Source organism: Syngnathoides biaculeatus, chromosome 14 (assembly GCF_019802595.1).
Source record: "Syngnathoides biaculeatus isolate LvHL_M chromosome 14, ASM1980259v1, whole genome shotgun sequence".
NCBI classification, from domain to species: Eukaryota; Metazoa; Chordata; class Actinopteri; order Syngnathiformes; family Syngnathidae; genus Syngnathoides; species Syngnathoides biaculeatus.
The window spans coordinates 22041451-22060559 of NC_084653.1; the positions used below are offsets into that span (position 1 = coordinate 22041451).

A 19109-nucleotide genomic window follows, 5' to 3' on the forward strand; every position below is an offset into this window, starting at 1 on the left:
TGCCCGAGTTTGTCAGCTAATTAGCGACATGCATCAGCGCTACAGCATCTGCGTGTGTCGCGGGCGTGTGCGAACGCTGCCGGCACTTGAAGGGCTCGCAGGAGCCTTGTGGCTGCTAATACGGAGGAAGAAGAGCACCTAAACCACACTTGATGATACAAACATATACAGTGAAGGAAACAAGTACTTGAACACCATGCTATAGTGCAAGTTCTCATACTTAGAAATCATGGAGGGTCTGAAATTTCCATCGTAGGTGGATGTGCACTGTGAGAGAGATCCTCTAAAAAGAAAAATCCAGAAATCACAATGTATGATTTTTTTTCCAAACAATTTATTTGTGTGATACAGATGCAAATAAGTATTTGAACACCTGAAAAAAACAACGTTAACATTTGGTACAGTTGCCTTTGTTTGCAATTATAGAGGTCAAACGTCTCCTGTAGTTGTTCACCAGGATTGCACACACTGCAGGAAGGATTTTGGCCCACTCCTCCACACAGATCTTCTCTAGCTCAGACAGGTTTCTGGGCCGTCGCTGAGAAACAAGGAGTTTCAGTTCCCTCCAAAGATTTTCTATTGGGTTGATGTCTGGAGGCTGGCTAGGCCACGCCAGAACCTTCACGTGCTTCTTACGGAGCCACTCCTCGGTTGTCCTGGCTGTGTGCTTCGGGTCATTGTCATGTTGAAAGACCCTGCCACGACCCATCTTCAATGCTCTGACTGAGAGAAAGAGGTTGTTCACCAAAATCTCACAATAAATGGCCGCGGTCATCCTCTCCCTATTACACTGTAGTCGTCCTGTCCTATGTGCGGAAAAACACCCCCAAAGCACGATGCTACCACCCCCATGCGTCACAGTAGGGATGGAACTCATCGTTCGTCTTCCTCCAAACACGGTGAGAGGGATTATGACCAAAAAGTTCCATTTTGGTCTCATCTGACCACAAAACCTTCTCCCATGACTCCTCTGTATTATCCAAATGGTCATTGGAAAGCTTGAGACGGGCCTTGACATGTGCTGGTTTAAGCAGGGGAACCTTCCGTGCTGTACATGATTTCAAATGATGACGTCTTAGTGTATTACCAACAATAACCTTGGAAACGGTGGTCCCAGCTCTTTTCAGGTCATTGAGCAAGTCCTGTTGTGTAATCCTGGGCTGATTCCTCACCTTTCTAAGGATCATTGCGACCCCACGAGGTGATATCTCGCATGGGGCTCCGCTCCGATTGAGATTGACCGTCGTCATGTTTAGCTTCTTCCATTTTCTCATGATTGCTCCAACAGTGGACCTTTTTTCCACCAAGCTGCTCGGCAAATTCTCCATACCCCTTTCCAGCTGTGTGGAGTTGTACAATTTTGTCTCTGGTGTCTTTGGACAGCTCTTTGGTCTTGGCCATGTTACAAGTTTGAGTCTTACTGATTGTATGGGGTGCCTCTGATTCAGGATAATAAAAAGAGTGCAGGTAGACTTTTAAAGGCGGACTAATAGGTCTTTGAGGGTGAGAATTCTAGCTGATAGACAGGTGTTCAAATACTTATTTGCAGCTGTATCACACTGATTTATGCATTTTTCTTTTTAGATTATCTCTCTTACGGTGGAGATGCACCTACGATAAAAAATTCAGACCCCTCCATGATTTCTAAGTGGGAGAACTCACAATATAGCAGGGTGTTCAAATACTTATTTTCTTCTCTGTATCTACACACACACACACACACAGAAAAAGCTGTCAAAACCCCACCTGCGTGGTGCCTCAAAGATGGCGCCCCGGCGGAAGTTTACAGCTCGTCAAATGCGGCGATGTACTGTACATTAAAGAAGCCCGTAAATATGATCAAACTGTCCGTGTTTGCGGAAGGGATCTATTTGATTTGACTTGGTCCTTCCTACTGTACGCGCTAGCAGAGTTGAGCCTCGGCGAGCAAACATAAGCAATCTCCCAACGGCTGGAGCTGCGTGGCAGGTATTTATGAAGTTTGTATTTGTTTGTTTTCCGCAGCGACGCCGAGGAAACAGGAAATAGTCAGAAAAGACTCCGCCACGCAGAAGAAGAAAGACAAAAAAAAAAAAAAAAAATCACCAGTGGATAGGCCAGCGGTAATGGTACTGTACGCATTTGTGATAACAGCGTGTGTGTGACATGTTCTTCTGTCACCAGGAAGACAACTGCAGTGGAGGAAGGACTGACAGATCAATCATAAGGGAGAATTTGCACAGGACAGGACAGGACAGGGCAGGACGGGGGTGACAAAAGCGGCTTACTGCTTATCGGCGCGTTCTCTCGAGGCCGGGAAACTTCACGGCCGTGATCCGCCACGACAGCCGGTGGCGTCCCGGCACGCTGGGGGAGATTCCACACTGAGCGCTGACACTGATATGATAAGCGGACAAATGCCGTTCCGGTGATCTGCTGATGGCGGTCCCGGGATCGAGCGCTGCGGACTAGCGGTTGTTGGTTGGAGTCTGGCCACACTTTAGCGCCATCAAGTCAAAGAGCACTTTTCTAAATACCTTTGATGATTTAAAGGTGATAGGGGGAGGGAGGGAGGGTGGAATTAAAAGATATTTAATATATTCTTTTGTGTATTCTAACAAATAAGTATGACGTGAAATATTGTTCCATTACTGGATTATCATATAAAGTATGTCTGCATTAGTTTAGCAAATAAAAGAACGGGCACTTTATTAACAGCACAATCTAATGAAGCCCCTATGAAAGAATAACAAGAAAATAAATGGAAATAATAATAATAAAAGGTATAATTACCATTAGCGGCACGGTGTCTTAGCTGGTAAAACGTTGGGCCTCACAGTTCTGAGGTCCCAGGTTCGATCCCGGCCTCGCCTTTGTGGAGTTTGCATGTTCTCCCCGTGCCTGCGTGGGTTTTCTCCGGGCACTCCGGTTTCCTCCCACATCCCCAAAACATGCAACATCAATTGGACACTCTAAATTGCCCCAAGGTTTGATTGTGAGTCGACTGTTTGTCTCAATGTGCCGTGCCATTGGCCGGCAACCACTTCAGGGTGTACTTCGCCTACTGCCCGTTGAAAGCTGGGATAGGCTGTGGCACTCTCCGTGACCCTCGTGAGGATAAGCGCCAAAGAAAATGGATGGATGGATGGATAGGAACTGAGCCATCCTCAACTCACTTCAAATTGTTCCTTTGGTGCCAAAATACCACCAGATGGTGACAAAGCAATACTCTTAATACAATACGATGTACATTATAGTATCATTAAAAAAAAAGCGTCTGCAGTACTCCCCACGACCCTCGTGAGGATAAACAGCAAAGAAAATGGATGGATGATTAGCATTACAGAATTGTAAACAATTTGTGTAAACTATACTGTATATTTTTAAGGCGGTATTACAGTGTTTACATTTCTAAATATATCACATAAAATAAGGTATATAAAATACAGGCATATATTTTCAGCCAAAATTTTTAACAAAGGTATAAAATAACAGAAATGTCACCATTGTTTTTTTTTAAATCCCTACTGTAGCTTAAAACAAAACATTTATGTATTGTATGAGTATCATTATATTGATGGTATGGCATAAAATACTATATAATACACATACGTATATCAGATTTTTTCCTAAATGTTTATATTTTGCCCTCTTTCCTGAAATACGGAAATGAAAACAATATATTTGGCTTTAAATATGTTTTGGTGACCAACAGGACACCCTTCACCATGTGATGTCCCAGTATTTCCGTCTGCTACAGTGAGACAGTTGGGGGGGGGATACATAAATATAAGTTTCTTGAGAGCTCACTGGATCAATCGACAAGGAGCGGAACGGGCTATTACTTTATATTGCGGCATTTAAGCTGTTTTTATTTTGTCCTCGCCAGCTTCATCGAGCAGCTGCTGGGGTGTCTCTTGGGATCGTCATAATAGCGGGGGCCCGGACGAGAGAAGACGGACGGCTCGAACCAGTTCCGAGACCTGCAAGCAGTGTGTGTTTGTGCCGATATATGAGGACGACGCGATCCCCGCAGTATCACAAAATATTATGACAAAACAGCATGTCACGGCATGCCGGTTACACCCCATATTGGCTGATTTTTTTGGGTCAAAAATATAATATTTTGGAACAAAAAAAATCTATATTTTGCCATAGAAATGACATGTTTGAGCACACAAACATGCTCTTGTCATTATTACCACACATTGTAGTACTGACCTGCCACACGCTTTCATTTTGCCTCTCAAAAGTGACGGTTCTGTTTGCGCTGACAGGCATCGCCATGGTAACGCCTCCCTGGTCAACTCCGAAATGAGGCTGACTTGAGAGAGGGAGCCACTCGACCGCTCTGAAAAGCTGAGATGATTCACACTCGAATTGTCTCCACCAGACTCTCTCCGTGCAGATATATTTCAAAAAAAGAAGATGAGGTTTTTTTGGGTTTTTTTTGTACCTTAAGGTGAATAATACTCACTCATCAGAAGAACGCTGTTCTCTGCATGAAAGTCATTTCGAGGCTTGGCCCGTTTCCTCAAAAGAAATAAATAGCTTCTATTCTAGTCTCACACACAGATGGGGCATTAAACTTTGATAAAGCTGACGCAGGGAAAAAAAAAAAACAAAAAACGAGACCACTATATTTTTTTCTCTTTTAACTCATCCAATTCCTTTAAATGCGAACATCTGCCACGAAGGAACTAAATGAGCGCGTACTCTGTATGGACGCATTTATTGCGGATGAGCTGAGGATTGGGACATCTTTAAACAAGTGCACAAAATTCTGTTACATTTTTTGCCCCACATTTTCAACATTTGAATTATCTACTTTTCAACATGATACAATATATGTCGTACAACCTTGCAAAACTAAACATGGATGCAAATGTGGTCACTTTGGTTTTTATACAGATTTTTATGGTGCTATTTTGAAGTGGAAAAACTGATCACTTCAAATTCAAGCAAGGAAAGTTTTGACCTTGTTTTTGATGGATGGCAGTTCATGCTAAACTGTTACTTAAAGTGCCACCGACATGCCGATAAACATTCTAAAATAGATATTGTCATGAAAATACAAATAACATTATTCACTTCAATGTCTAGATGAAAAAATAAATATGAGTGGAGAGCGCGTCATCCATGCGCAAAGTTGCGGAAGTCTCACTCGACATTAGCCATATTGCCTGCAAGGTCTGTTCATTACGTCACAGCGCGGGATTCGCTATTGAAAACACGTCGTGGCCCCGACAGTGGGAGACGAACACGCCCCTTCCGACACGGAAGAGAACATCTCACAACCGAGTGAAGTGACCGGGGCAATTTTACCCTGTTGTTTTGAGCCATATTTAGATGATGTGCGGATCATGGTCAGACCCCCCCCCCCACCCAATCCACCTCCGTGCGGCGGTGATAAAAACGGCACCGCCGCCGCAGCCAAACCGCCTCCCCTTCCGATCCACTTCCGCAGATCCGGCCCGCAACGAGCCACCCCGGCCGACAAGGCCGGTGGCGATTCACAAGGCCGTCCTTCAGCGGTTGCTGCACACTTTCCGATACGCACATCGACACATTTAGCACCCCTGACTTACGGATTACGTCCCCCCCCCAACTATTGTTTTTTTTTTTTTTTAGTAGATGTATACACACCTACCTGTCATTTGCAACCCAAGAAGCTCTCGTCCTTTGCACCCGTGCAATCCATTTTTCATGACGAACCGGGTCTTTTGGAAAAGTATGAAGAGCGAATCCATCCTCCAGAGTGTTCCAGCAATATCCAGCAATACCCCAAGCCGGCATTTTGGCTAACACGAAAGAACCAAAAGCTACCTTCAAGCACGTCAAACTGGTATAAACGCACGAACTCGCCCGAGTGGGCGTCTGCTAATAACGCATACCTGTCAACTTTTCGGAGCGCCAACCAGTATAAACTACCAAAAAAAATCCTTATAGAGAGCAAAAAATCCTTATAACGTACCGAAGAAAATTATAAGTCAAAATAACGGAGGGAAAAAACACAAAATGATTTTTATTGTAGATCTGAAGTTAATGTCTAATTATCAAAGTCCATTTAGTGGCATTAATAAGTAATTTTGTGAGAGGTGAGGACAGTTGTTCACGTATCCTTTTGACTTTGCCTGCTTTCTCTCTTTTCTCTGCTTTCTATACGGCATAGCGGCGTGGACAGTAAACTAAGCTAATGCTGACCAGAGAAGGCAGTTTGGTTGCCTCGTGATGACGTCAAAGCGCGCAGTGAACATTGGGAAACTGAGTCCGGACCACACCCGAATTTCTTTTTGGATGATTGATTGCTGGTTCAATGACAAAAAAATCAGACTATTTTAATGACTTAGCAAGTGCGAATAAATGTATTTAATTGTTCCTGTAAGAGAGGTAATACAACTAACTCAAGGTGTCGCTCTAACGTATCCGAACTCACGCCGGACTCTCGGTGGCACTACGGGGAGGAAAAATCTGTCGTCGGCTATTTTGAGGAAGCAGTTTAGAGGAGGACGAAGGTCAACCCTGCCGACGTGCGAGCCAAGACCACCAGCAAGTCGACCGCAAACGCTCCGGTAGTAAGCTCGACCGACTGCGACGAAAGACTATTGTGAAACCGCAGGAACTTTGGTCTGCACTTTCAGAATCCGTATGATTTGTGATATACGGCCGTATACGTAAGATTCGCCGCGAAATCCGTATGAACTACGGCTAAACCGTACGAGTTGACAGGTATGAATAACGTCACATCCTGCTTCTACTCCAAAACAAATCCCTCAAGAGGATTTTCATGGCGGGAGTTACAAAAAGCCATATATGTCAAAATTATGTAAAAATATACTATAAATCATGCTTTACGTGTCAGTAGACCTTTAACATATTTCCTGTACAGCTAATAAAGGTTCAAATGGACGCGAGCGGTGTCCAGGTGACTTCTCTCTAAACCCCCCCCCCCCCCCCCCCCCCCCACGGCAAATTTGAAGAGAAAAAAAATAACCTGCTGAGTCATTTGACAGTTTGAGGATGTTTTGTAAAAGTGGGCTAAGATTGTTTACCCGTGTGGAAATCCTTCAGGCGGGCATTTAATCGCGCACTTTTTGTTTTTCATTTCTGATGTAGACGGCTGCAGACAGCCATGGCGGGCAAAAGCGCGCACGTACGCGCAGTCAAAGTTAAACTTTATTTTGGGGGCAAGTTGAAATGCAAAGAAACAGCCGTTCTCTTCTTCGGCCTTTTGAGGTTCAAATCTTTAAGGGGGTCATGTGACATTTGCTGAAACACTGCCTTGCCACACACATGCACACGTACGCGCAGACCACCAGACCACATCGTCAGCCGTTTTCCTGTTTCGTCTGTCACGTTTTCGTGCAGCGGAAGGAAGGTTTCGTCTGGACCGCAGACGCCCCTCCAGACGCGGCTCGTTGGGAACGGTTGGTGCACATAGACGTGAATCTGACGTTTGGGGGAAAAAGACTAGAGAACATTGAAGATCATTTTGCCACATATGAATATTAATATTGTTATTATTTTCATTTTTCAATAAATTCCATTCAATATTTACTAAATGATATACAGTACATTATCTTTCTGTCTCATTTTTTGCAGTTGCCCCATTTCTTTGTTCTCGAAAGTTCTCTAAACTTTTGCTGGATATCACATTTTTTTGTAAATTCTATTTTTTTGTGCTCTTATCCCATTTTATTTTATAGCATACACATTTTTTTTCCATTTTTAATATTAATAAACGGAAAAAAACCTTTATTCCATTACATTTCACTCCCTTTTTTTTTTTTTTTTTTTTTTTTTTTTACTGGTTTAGTTTAGGAACCGTATATGGGCCACAACTGTACTCTGGTGACACTCCGGATATAACTGGATATTAATTTTCTCCTTTTATTGTTACAGTCCACTTGTATTGGGGGCAAGGGGCAGAGTTATGGTCTCCATCCCCCCCAAAAAACATGCTTGCTCAAGTTAAAATGCAAAACTATGGATCAAGTCTTAAGGATCAAAAGTGAAACGTCGTCCACTTCCCCCGATTCATTTTGTGCAGATCACCGAGCTCTGGATGAGAGGGAATCTATGTGCTGTGCGGCATGTTGTACCATAATTTTTCATTGCACATTCACAGAACTGGAGGGGGAACAATTGTGTCCAATTGTAATTTTGTCCGAGACGTTTCCATTCATTTTAGTACGTGAAAGGTGCTATACAATTACGATATTACGGTTTATTTGTTCCTCTTCTCCCCGGGCGGTGGCTGAGTCGTCTGCACTGAATTTCGTCGTCAGGTGATGCTGTTCCTTCCACAAAGACTGACCTGACTTCTTTTCGGTCGACTTGGCCTTGCGCAGCTTGAGCACCAGCACAGTTATGATCAGCAGCGAGCAGAGCCCGACGGCCACGGAGACGCTGATCCACGTGCCTGATTGACAATCCCGACGGGTTTCGCTCTCTCCTGCAGGCGGACAAGAGTCACAAGAGCTCAGAATCTTCTCCAATGGGATTTTGCATGGTAATTTGTTAAATCTACAGTCCCGTGACCCCTGTGAGGATAAGCATCTGAGAAAATGGATGGATGGATTATACTATGACTCACGATAGCCAGTGAAGTTGTTCAAGTTACCTTGCGAATAGACGGTGACAGTTGAATAGCCGGAACGCTCGACTGCTGCTCTCCTCCAGCCGTGGGAGAGGGAAGGGAGCCACTCCTCCACCTCGCAGGAATAAAGCCCACCCTCCCAAGGCGTGGGCTTCAACACGGTTAGGCTGAATTGGTCGGGCAAAGCGTGACCGAACCTCAGCCGCTCCAGTCTCGCTGACCAAAAGTCTTCCAAAGTGGCGTTTCGGTAGGATGTGAACACAGGTTGCCGTTCCGTCTCTTTCTTCATCTGCCAGAACCAGGTCACCTGGAACTTGGATTCGAGGCTCGATTGTTTGGTGATGTGGCAAGGGATGGTGAAATCCTCCGATGTGCTAACGTTAAACTCCAACTCCTCCTTTATGATAGACAGGCTGTTGTCTGCCAAAGGATAATCAATTAATTAAAGGACATTACTCTTTAGATGAACCCTAAATCTGATAGATGAAGTCTAGCCTGTGGCCCGAAACAGAAACAATGGAAAATGCATGATATGGTCATACCTGTCAGGTTAACAAGCAACATGACAGGACCACCGTCGACTGAACCTTTCTGCTCCCAGTGGCCTTCATTCCCAAGCTGGTACTGCTCCACCTGACACCAGTATGACCCACTATCCTGCTCGTGGAGCCGCTGAATTTCAAGCCCAAAGTTGCTCCGATCGGATCTCGAGAGACGGATTCTCCCCTGCAGCCCGCGGAGATCTTTAGTCTCCGGATACCTCAGGACTCCCATATGGTCGAGCTCCAATAATGGGGCATTAACATAGGAGGATCCCCTCCTGGAGTAGAACCAGGTGACTTTGTAGGAACAGGAATCACCACATGAACCTGAGATCAGCTCACACGCCAGTTGCACCTCATCGCCTTCCTGTGCAATAATCTGCTTTTCTTTGTCATCCAAAAGGAGATTATTGTCTTGAATGAAGGAAAGATCTTCGTTAACCCAGAGCAAAATAAGTGTGAGTGCGTGAAAGATGAAAGAACTCACCGGGCTCAATAAGCGTCAGCCTACTGCTTCCAGAGACGGAGGGCAGGTGATACCATTCACCCCGAGGATCTTGCAGCCACTCTACTACCTGGCAAACGTAAACACCTTGGTCGGAAATCTGAGAATCCCGAATGGTCAGCTCAAAATGAGGTCCCTTAGTCCTCCGCATGCTGAGCCGCCGGCTGCGATCCGCAGTCGATGTTATTGAAGAGTCTCGGTCCGAACTTAAGATGCTGACGTTTCGGGTGTGTTGTTGGAGGATCCAGGTGACGGAGTAGCGAGAAGATCCAGAGCGAGATGACGTTACTGAGCATTTGATGGTGATGTCACTGCTCACATCTCTTGTCAGGGCAGGAGTGGGTGTCACGATGAGATCACTCGCTGAGAGATGGACAGAAAGGAAAGGAGGTTTGATTCAAAACGGTTTATTTAAAAGGGACATTGGGCCTGTTTTTACTTTTTTGAAGGGTGTTTTCAAGCTTTCAGTCATTTGGTACTTTCCTACTCAGCTCACCATTACCACCTCCAGAATAAAGATCTTGCAATGTAAACGCAAAAAGAAGTCTTGTTATGTTTAAGGGAAATTTCACACCAATGATCCTGGTCCATCCATCCATTATCTACCGCTTTTCCGGGTCAGGTCGCAGGGGAAGTAGATTCAGCAGGGATACCCAGACTTCCCTTTCCCCAGCCACTTCTTCCAGCTTTTCCGGAGGGATCCCGAGCCGTTCCCAAGCCACCCGAAAGACAGTCTCTCCAGCGTGTCCTGGGTCGTTCTCGGCATCTCTTTCCAGTGGGATATGCCCGGAACACCTCACCAGGGAGGTGTCCGAATCAGATGCCCCAGCCACCTCATCTGGCTCCTCTCAATGAGGAGGAGCAGCAGCTCGACACTGAGCCCCTTCCGGATGACCGAGCTTCTCGCCCTATCTCTAAGGGAGAGCCCGGACACCCTGCGGAGGAATCTCATTTTGGTCGCTTGTATCCGGGATCTTGTTCTTTCGGTCACGACCAACAGCTCATGCCCATAGGTGAGGGTAGGAACGTAGATTGACTGGTCTTATTTAGTTAATAGTCTTGTAAACTCGATTTCAATCAGGTCCAGGTTTGTTTTCCAAAAATTGAAAAATCTGAGGAAACTAAAAGACATCCCAACAAACCAAACAAGATCACTCGTCTCGCTCTTATTGGTCTTTGGAAGTCACAAGAGGGTGATCAGGAAAGTTTGCTGTACAGAATTGGTTTGAATACCTTCTTTTTTTTCTTATTTTATAGGCCAAGACTACTGTAATATGATTAAAGTTAAAGCTAATGACATCTTTAATATTGTTCAGTATACATATAAATAAATCACAGTAAGAGGGATTACTTTGCAATAATTTACAATGTATTTAGAGAAAATTAACAGCTTATTCATCAAATGTACGCAGAACATATACAAACATATCCTGCGATTAGCTGGCAACCAGTACAGGGTGTACCCCGCCTCGTACCCGTCGACAGCTGATATAGGGTCCCCGTGACCCTTGTGAGGATAAGCGGGTAAGAAAATGGATGGATGGATATATGAACATAGACTGCAGAGGTGGGCTAGGTGGAAGCGTGATGCTATTTTCTGCAAGAGAATTTTTTTTTTTTTCTCTTGTTGTGTTTGCTGCCGGGACAGGCAGGTAACGTTTGCACAACTTGGCCAAACAGGGAAACCTGTCCTCGTTCCGGGCTCGGCGTAGCAGCTGTTGCGTGGAGGGAATTTGCGGCGTTTCATAATAATCAAAGACCTCTTTGTGTGCGATGGAATAATTGCCTGCTCTCCTTCCACTTTGATACTGTGAGCCAAATAAATAAAGCTTGGCTCCCCCCCCCCCCCCCCCCGCTGGCTTTCTGTCATTATCCGAGCTGCATATTCAGAAATAGAAAACTATTTAAATCAATTAATGTGACAGACTCGTTTCATTCAACGCACTCATCTGTTGCTGCCGGTGGCTCTGCCAACCTCCTCGAGACAAAAATAAGCGATTAGTCAACCTCACGTTCTAAACACCGCTGTGGAGTCGTAAAGTTGACAAATGGACTAGTCGGCGCTCCCATTTCTGTACGGAGCAGTGAATATAACCGCCCCGACAAACAAAACATGGGGGAAGATGGCTGTTAGTTGACAACTTGATTATTATGTGGACAAACTAGCATGCTAGCGTAAACCTGTCTAGAGCAGAGTGTATTTCTGTTGTGTCTTCAGCAGGCAAGAGGCATCGTTATCCCTCTTTTTGGGGTTAAAACTGACTGAACAAAACGAGTAAACAAGAAAAGCGATTTTGAATCATTTCATTTCAGAGAGTTCCGTGTTCGTCGCTCTAAGTTTACCTGGGTTCTGCACCATGACCGCTAGCGTGTTGGAAGGGGACAGCTTCTTATAAGCGTTCTTCTGAAAGACGGACACCCGGCACTGGTAGCTTCCTGCCTCCCTGTGGCTGGCGCCGTTGATGAGAAGGTAGTAGATCCTCTCACTAGGTTTGTTGTCTACCCTAAGGTGGAAGCGTTCCAGCTCTCCGGACCAGCTGACGGCGCCGTCGGAGTACATGGTCAGAATGTTGTCTACGGCCGAGGCACTGCGCTGCAGGCTCCAGGTCAGCGTTACGGCGAGACGCGGTCCTCTGACGCGGCACATCAATTCCACGTTGTCTCCTACAGTCACGACATTCTTGCGGCTTATCAGATTCACGTCCACAAAAGAATCTGTGACACAAAATGCCAGGGGTGGTGAGCGCAGAAAGACATCCACAAGAACTGCAGGCAACATTGCTAAATGTTTGGCTGGACAAACTATCGGAACCAGTTTTATGAGTATCTATGGGGTCAATATACTACAATCAGTTGACAGTCCGAATGCATACATGTTCTCCTGGATTTTGTGGGGCAAATATACAGTAAAGCCTCGGTTCTCGAACGTCCCCGTTTTCAAACGAAAATTATTTTGCTTCTGAGTTCGAACCAAAATCGGTACTCGAAAAACCTGGAAATAACATATTGCGTGCGGCCAGACCAGCTGACCCACGACGTGTTTTGTTATTGTCAATTCGAATGCCCCCCCAGAACCCATCCCGGGAAACGACATAACACGCGCGGCGCAACCATCACACTTTTGATATTCTGTATAACGCAGCCTCTGTACACAGACGTGTCCCGGTAGTGACTGTTGTTTTTCTTCTTATTGGGGACTACCGTATTAACCCCCAATCATGGCCCCAAAGAAGGCAAGTTGCTTGTTTAAAGTTATTCTGCACTTTTGTTCATAAAAAAAACAAAGTTTACAAGGCTGGGGGCCGAGTCGCTACAGATACGGCAATGCACTCCCAGCCTAGCATACTCTACGACTAAAGCATACATTTTAAGCAAAAAATAAGTCTATTTCTTAAATAATTAGTAGTATAACTATTCAAACTATTCATGTATTTCTCCTAAGCAGTTTATTAACACGAAAAGCTAAAAAAAAATGCTTTAAAGAGCACATTTTTTTTTTAGCCTTGGAACGCATTATTTCTTTTTCCGTTCATTGTAATGGGAAACATCGATTCGGTTTTCGAACAAATCACCTCTTGAACTGTTTTCTGGAACGAATTGTGGTCGAGAACCGAGGCATCACTGTATAAGATAAAGTAGAAACACAAAATGTAAGTTTTGAGCTTGTAAACTAACCTGTAGAAGCCACCGTCAGCGTGGTCTGCACCGAGTGGCTGTTGGTCTTACTGCGACTGTTCCATTCAGACACCACACACTGGTACCCGCCCGAATCGGCCAGCGTGATCTCATCAAGTTCCAGGAGGAAGACGTCCTCCGCCGGGCGCGTAGCTCTGACAAAATTCGCCACCTCGACCGCGGCCGTCTCCAAGACACCCTCCTGACTTAGACCAATGAGGTTGGCGAACGTCAGCATCTGCGCTACTTTGCGCTGCCAGATGACGGAGAGCTGACCCTTGGACCCGTGCACTTTGCAAGCCAGCTTTAGCGTGTCGCCTTCGTTGACGAGGACGGCGCGCTGCATTTCAACCGAGAGTCCACTGGCTGCAATGAGAGAGGAGAGAGCGGGGAATCCGCTGTAAAGGGATGCTATCAGGGTTTTTGCAGAGATCATATGAAGCGACATCAACATTAACATGGATATCTTTCAAATTATTGTACTGTTAAAGCATTTTGGACATTTAATCCCCTACAAACTACAGTTTAGGTGAATGAAATAAAGGTTTTTGTCTTTTTTAAAAGTTCAGCAAGGTTGAAGACAGTTTTGGTCATTTCTGATGCCTTTTTCCAATCAACCGCAAGGACTCCTCCGCGATCTCTTAATCTCTCATAATAAATAATGAATCTTTGTTTTCTGGGTGGATGTTTTCTAACACCATATTTTCTGGCACAAGTTTGTCTGACCGCCCACAAGTCACTTTGTAGGCTACAGGGATAAGACATAGCGAAGGTGGACCACTTCAAATACTTGGGGTCAACAAGACAGAGCAATGGAGAGTGTGGTAAGGAAGTGAGGAAACGGGTCCAAGCGGAGTGGAACAGTTGGCGGAAGGTGTCTGGTGTTCTATGTGACAGAAGAGTCTCCGCTAGGATGAAGGGCAAAGTTTTTAAAACTGTGGTGAGGCCGGCCATGATGTACAGATTAGAGACGGTGGCAGGAAGCAGAACTGGAGGTGGCAGAAATGAAGATGCTGAGGTTCAGGTTGGATAGGATTAGAAATGAGCTCATTAGAGGGACAGCCAAAGTTGGATGTTTTGGAGACAAGGTTCGAGACTTCGATGATTTGGACATGTTCAGAGGCGAGAGAGGGAGTATTGATGGTAGGAGGGTGCTGAGGATGGAGCTGCCGGGCAAACGAACGGGAGGAAGACCAAAGAAAAGGGTGATGGATGTGGTGAGGGAGGACATGAAGACTGTAGGGCAGGGGTGTTTTCTCACGGGCCGCATTGTAGTTCCGGCTTCCCTCAGAGGGCCGTTGTGACTGTGAAACAACATTTAAGCGCATCTTCATATTCACATCATCAATGTATGAACTCGTTTTGGAATCAGAAATGGGTTTTTCAACTGGTAACACAAACAATTCTTGTAATATCTCAACTTCATCATTTACGATAATTTTTTCCATTTTCTTCACCGCTTATCCTCGCGAGGGTCGCGGGGAGTGCCGGAGGCCTATCCCAGCTGTCAACGGGCAGGAGGCGGGGTACACCCTGAACTGGTTGCCAGCCAATCGCAGGGCACATAGAGACAAACAGCCGCCCTCACAATCACACCTAGGCGCAATTTCGTGTGTTCAATTAATGTTGCATGTTTTTGGAATGTGGGCGGAAACCGGAGTGCCCGGAGGAAACCCAGGCGGGCACGGGGAGAACATACAAACTCCACACAGGCGGGCCTGGGAGTGAACCTCGGACCTCAGAACTGTGAGGTCAACGCTTTACCAGCTGATCCACCGTGCCACCCCATTTGCATTTTGAAATTTTGGTACAGATTTTGCAAGAATCATGAAAATTCACACTCTACATTTGGCTCCTCGGGCCACAGAAAATCATGTGGCGGGCCGATCCGGCCCCCGGGCCTTGAGTGCTGTCAGGGTTAGAGAGGAAGATGCACAAGATGGGCTTAGATAGAAAAAGACGACACGCTGTGGCGACCATTAATCGGGACAAGCCGAAAGGAAAAGAAGAAGAAGAAGTCTTTTGTGTACATTTTGAAAGACGCCCGTTGGGACTTCCTAACATAACAGGACCTTCGTACTGAGGTCATGACAGCTGAAACCCAATTTTAACGCTCATTATGCCATCCATGCACACGTGGACATAACTGGATATAAAATAATACCGTGACCTGTTGCTGAAATGCTAACTGGTATAGCGTCGGAGTCTTGGGGTTCGCCTTGCACAAAGGCGCCACGCTGTCCTCTTTCTTGGGGCCACACTCTGCACACGTACTCCCCCTGGTCTCCAGTGCTGACGGGCTGCAAAACAAGACGGTAATCTCTGTACCCGACCCTGCTGGCCCTGAGCTCTCCGTGCTCCTCCTGCCGAGCGTACTCGGGTCTCACGGACACAACGCCCGTGGGGCCTATCCGGGCCAGTTCGACGCCTGCCCGGAGCCAAACTACGGAGAAAAACTTTTCCTCCGGCTTCTGTGTGTCGACGCTGCATTTTAGCAGCAGTTCCTGCCCCTCCTGCAGAGATGTTTGCTGCGCTGACAATCTCACCACCACAGAGACCTTGTCTGGCGCCAGCTCTGTTCAACCACAAAAAAAAACAAAGTACAAAAAGAAAAAAAAAAAAAAAGAGCATCGTGAGAGAAGCAGCACACCGCAATGTTGTCAAGAAGCCACTGTGGAAGGGTAAGAGCAAAATTTAATGTCAGCTCATATAACATGAAGAAATAATATCATAACAGATGGCGTGCTCAAGCAGATGGTCTCACCTGTAGCCCGCTTCCAGAGACTGGGCCCCAGGGATCAATCCCAGGGCCCATCGTATTCATCATTTACATCGTCATCTTTTAAATGTCAGTTTACATTTTTAGCAAATCAAAGGCCGTGACGATATCCGACGGCGTTACACTATCTATCCACCCATCCATTTTCAGAGCTGCTTATTCTCACAAGTGCCGTGGTGGCGCAGGAGCCCATCCTAGCTATCTTCAGGTATGAGGCAAATATTAACATTGTTTTTTTCAGGTGTTCAAATACTTATTTGCAGCTATATCACACAAAGAAATCCTTAAAAAAACATACATTGTAATTTCTGGATTTTTCTTTTTAGATGATCTCTCTCACTGCGGACATGCACCTACGATGAAAATTTCAGACCTCTCCATGATCTTTAAGTGGGAGCACTTGAAATATAGCAGGGTGTTCAAATACTTATTTTCCTCACTGTATATATGTGTTTGCTTGAAAAAGCAAATGTTCTGTTTGTTAAATAAAGGTAGATGTACAAAAGTTGTGTTTTTTTTTTTTTTTTTGAGAGGACAGCAAAGTAGCGATGGTTAACACATCTGCTTCAGAGTTCTGAGGGAAGGGATTTAAATATCAGTTCCAGTATTGTGGGGTTGACGTCGACATCCTCAAAAGATGAAAGTTTGTACTCGAAATTGCGAGTGTGAGCAAATATGAGTGTGAATGATTGTCTTTATGTGATTGACTGCGAACCTGTTTAGCGTGCATTGCACCACCTGGTCAAAGCTAGCCTACTGCAAACTAATGAGGATAAGCGTGATAGAAAATGGACGCATGTGTTTTCCTGACCTCTGCCTTTGACGTGCAGCACGGTCTCCTCTGCAGTCTTCTGTGTCAGCGAGTACCAGGAGAGGTCGGGCTCCTCAATCCACTCTTGAGCCCGGCAGTAGACCCGACCCGCGTCCGACGCCTCCAACCGACCCATCGTCAGCTTGTAAGTGGCCTCTCCGATCTTATCCAGTCTCAGAAGACCGGCGAGGTAGCGCCCTTGAAACGTCGGGCCGGGCCTTAAGGTGAAGTCCCTGTCCAGGGACACGATGAGCCGCTCGTCGTCGTCGCCCTCGTTCCGGAGATACCAGGCGACGGACAGATGGGTGTGCTGGATGGTATTGCTGGAAGCTCGGCACGTCAACGCGAGCGCCTCGCCCTCATTTTTGCGCTGCGAGGCCGAGACGGCCGATGAAGCGCTCAAGGAGTCGTCAATCACTGCGGAGAGAAAAGGACCGTCGTGCCTTCGACGACAGTTTTGGATGAACGGGGACTGATTACCTTTCACGACGGTTTTGACACTGTAGATTCCGTCGTGAACGTATTCCGGGTTGATGACGGCGCAGTCGTACTCCCCTTCGTCGTCTTTCCGAAGACTTTGGATCTCAAAGAGGACCGAGTTGGGCGACACGTGGGTCAGAGCGATGTCTCTGCCTCTCGCGCGGTACACAGTGTACCCGAATCTCGGGTCGCTCGTGCTGACGATGTTCAGCACAATCGGCTTGGCGGGCTTGGTGACGCGGAATTCGAACTCCTTCCTGGACTCGACGTCGGCGAAGCCGCTCACGTTGCAGGAGATGGCGAGCCGCGAGCCCACCACGCGGTACAGAGGCCCGGCCTGGATCTCGGTGAGGACTCGGGCCTTTCCTGAGGGCGACATTACAGAGCCCCCAAAAAGGAAGTACAGTACATGCCCACCTATTCGAAGTTCTCTAATGACAAATCCATTTATTCAAGTTTTTTTTTTTTTTTTTTTTGCTGAAAAACATATTTTGCGTTTTTTATGCTCTCTTCATTTTGTCCTAAAATAGTGACAAACATCGGCGAAAAGGAAATTGGTGTTATTGGTGTATTTGAAGCTTCACCAGCATTGGGGAGTAACTTACAACATGTAACGAGAGTACATGAAATAATTACAAAATTTATGCAATCTCTGTCCTTATCTCATACTATATTAGCATATTGCGGCAAATTACAGTTATACATCATGCTTTTTTTTGTTTTTGTTTTTTTTAAACTTTGTTTGCCACAGTAATTCCGGAAGAAGGACAAGCCAACCAACTACTGTACTTTATATACAAACTATAGGCAAAGTGTTCTATTGACATTGTACTTTTATTAGCCATTAACTTTTTTCATATTTAAAAAGTGCCCATTTTATCACAAATAAGCTGATTTTTTTGTTTGACAAAATATTTCAAAAAAACAAAAAAGTTTGTGTTTATAATTCTTCTAAAATACTGCGGGATCAATTTAAAGCTGTCATTTATCCATCCATCCATCCATCCATTTTCTTTGCCGCTTATCCTCACGAGCAGGAAGCGTGGTACATCCTGAACTGGTTGCCAGCCAATCGCAGGGCACAAAGAGACAAACAGTCGCACTCACAATCGCACGTAGGGGCAATTTAGTATCCAATTAATGTTGTTTGTTTTTGGGATGGGGGAGGAAAACGGAGTGCCTGGAGGAAACCCACGCAGGAGAACATGCAAACTCCACACAGGCGGGTCCGGGATCGAACCCGGGTCCTCAGAACTGTGAGGCCGAGGCTTCACCAGGTGACCTACCGTGCCTCCAGCTATCATTTAAAAAAATAAAATCCATTATCTTTTTGTTCATCCTTTAAATCACTTTCATGCAATCCACCTGCACGATACCTTAACCGGAGTACGACTTTTAAACGGAAGCAACCATAAACTGTACGAGACATACCGAGGTGCCAAAGTGTCGCCATGCACAGGAGCAAACGGGGTGTCCGTGAGTTCAAAAGGAGGCGCAGCATCCTGAATCAGCTGTCGTGACCGTGTCTTTTGTGAACAGGTTTTGTGTACGCGCGTGTCTTTTCACAGGAATCAAGGGGGCTCGGGTTTCCTGTCAGAGGCGTCAAGGAAGTGAGAAACATTTCCTGCATGAAACATACTGACCACAACGAGCTCAATAAAGTCTGATTGTCGCTCACAATTAAACATTTCAGTGAGGTATTTTTGGGCTGATAATACAAAAAGTGCATGGAAAAAAAG

General features: G+C 45.7%; 1 protein-coding gene and 1 long non-coding RNA gene across 6 annotated transcripts in view; one reads left to right on the top strand and one right to left on the bottom strand.

Moving 5' to 3' along the window:
• Positions 1 to 7757: 7757 nt before the first annotated feature.
• LOC133512676 (immunoglobulin superfamily member 3-like) overlaps positions 7758 to 19109 on the bottom strand; it is a 43962-nt gene continuing 32610 nt past the window's right edge. Inside the window, exons 1-10 of one of the 2 annotated variants that reach the window (XM_061842509.1) lie at positions 18802 to 18887; positions 17371 to 17736; positions 16891 to 17307; positions 15471 to 15875; positions 13301 to 13666; positions 11969 to 12340; positions 9608 to 9988; positions 9121 to 9534; positions 8603 to 8998; positions 7758 to 8434 (exon numbers count right to left, since the gene is read on the bottom strand). In XM_061842509.1, the coding sequence (XP_061698493.1) occupies positions 8184 to 8434; positions 8603 to 8998; positions 9121 to 9534; positions 9608 to 9988; positions 11969 to 12340; positions 13301 to 13666; positions 15471 to 15875; positions 16891 to 17307; positions 17371 to 17736; positions 18802 to 18871 (3438 nt within the window). In that variant the 5' untranslated portion in view covers positions 18872 to 18887 and the 3' untranslated portion in view covers positions 7758 to 8183. Of the gene's footprint in view, positions 8435 to 8602; positions 8999 to 9120; positions 9535 to 9607; positions 9989 to 11968; positions 12341 to 13300; positions 13667 to 15470; positions 15876 to 16890; positions 17308 to 17370; positions 17737 to 18801; positions 18888 to 19109 lie in introns of those variants that run through there. The other variant, XM_061842508.1, reaches the window with a different exon arrangement.
• On the top strand, positions 11157 to 13507 carry LOC133512681 (uncharacterized). 4 transcript variants are annotated; one of them, XR_009798242.1, is made up of 4 exons: positions 11157 to 11277; positions 11939 to 12053; positions 12135 to 12231; positions 13370 to 13507. It is a non-coding gene; the product is annotated as an uncharacterized LOC133512681 (long non-coding RNA). The 4 variants fall into 4 exon arrangements; XR_009798241.1 differs by lacking the exon at positions 11157 to 11277 and adding an exon at positions 11363 to 11435; XR_009798239.1 differs by lacking the exon at positions 11157 to 11277 and adding an exon at positions 11538 to 11754.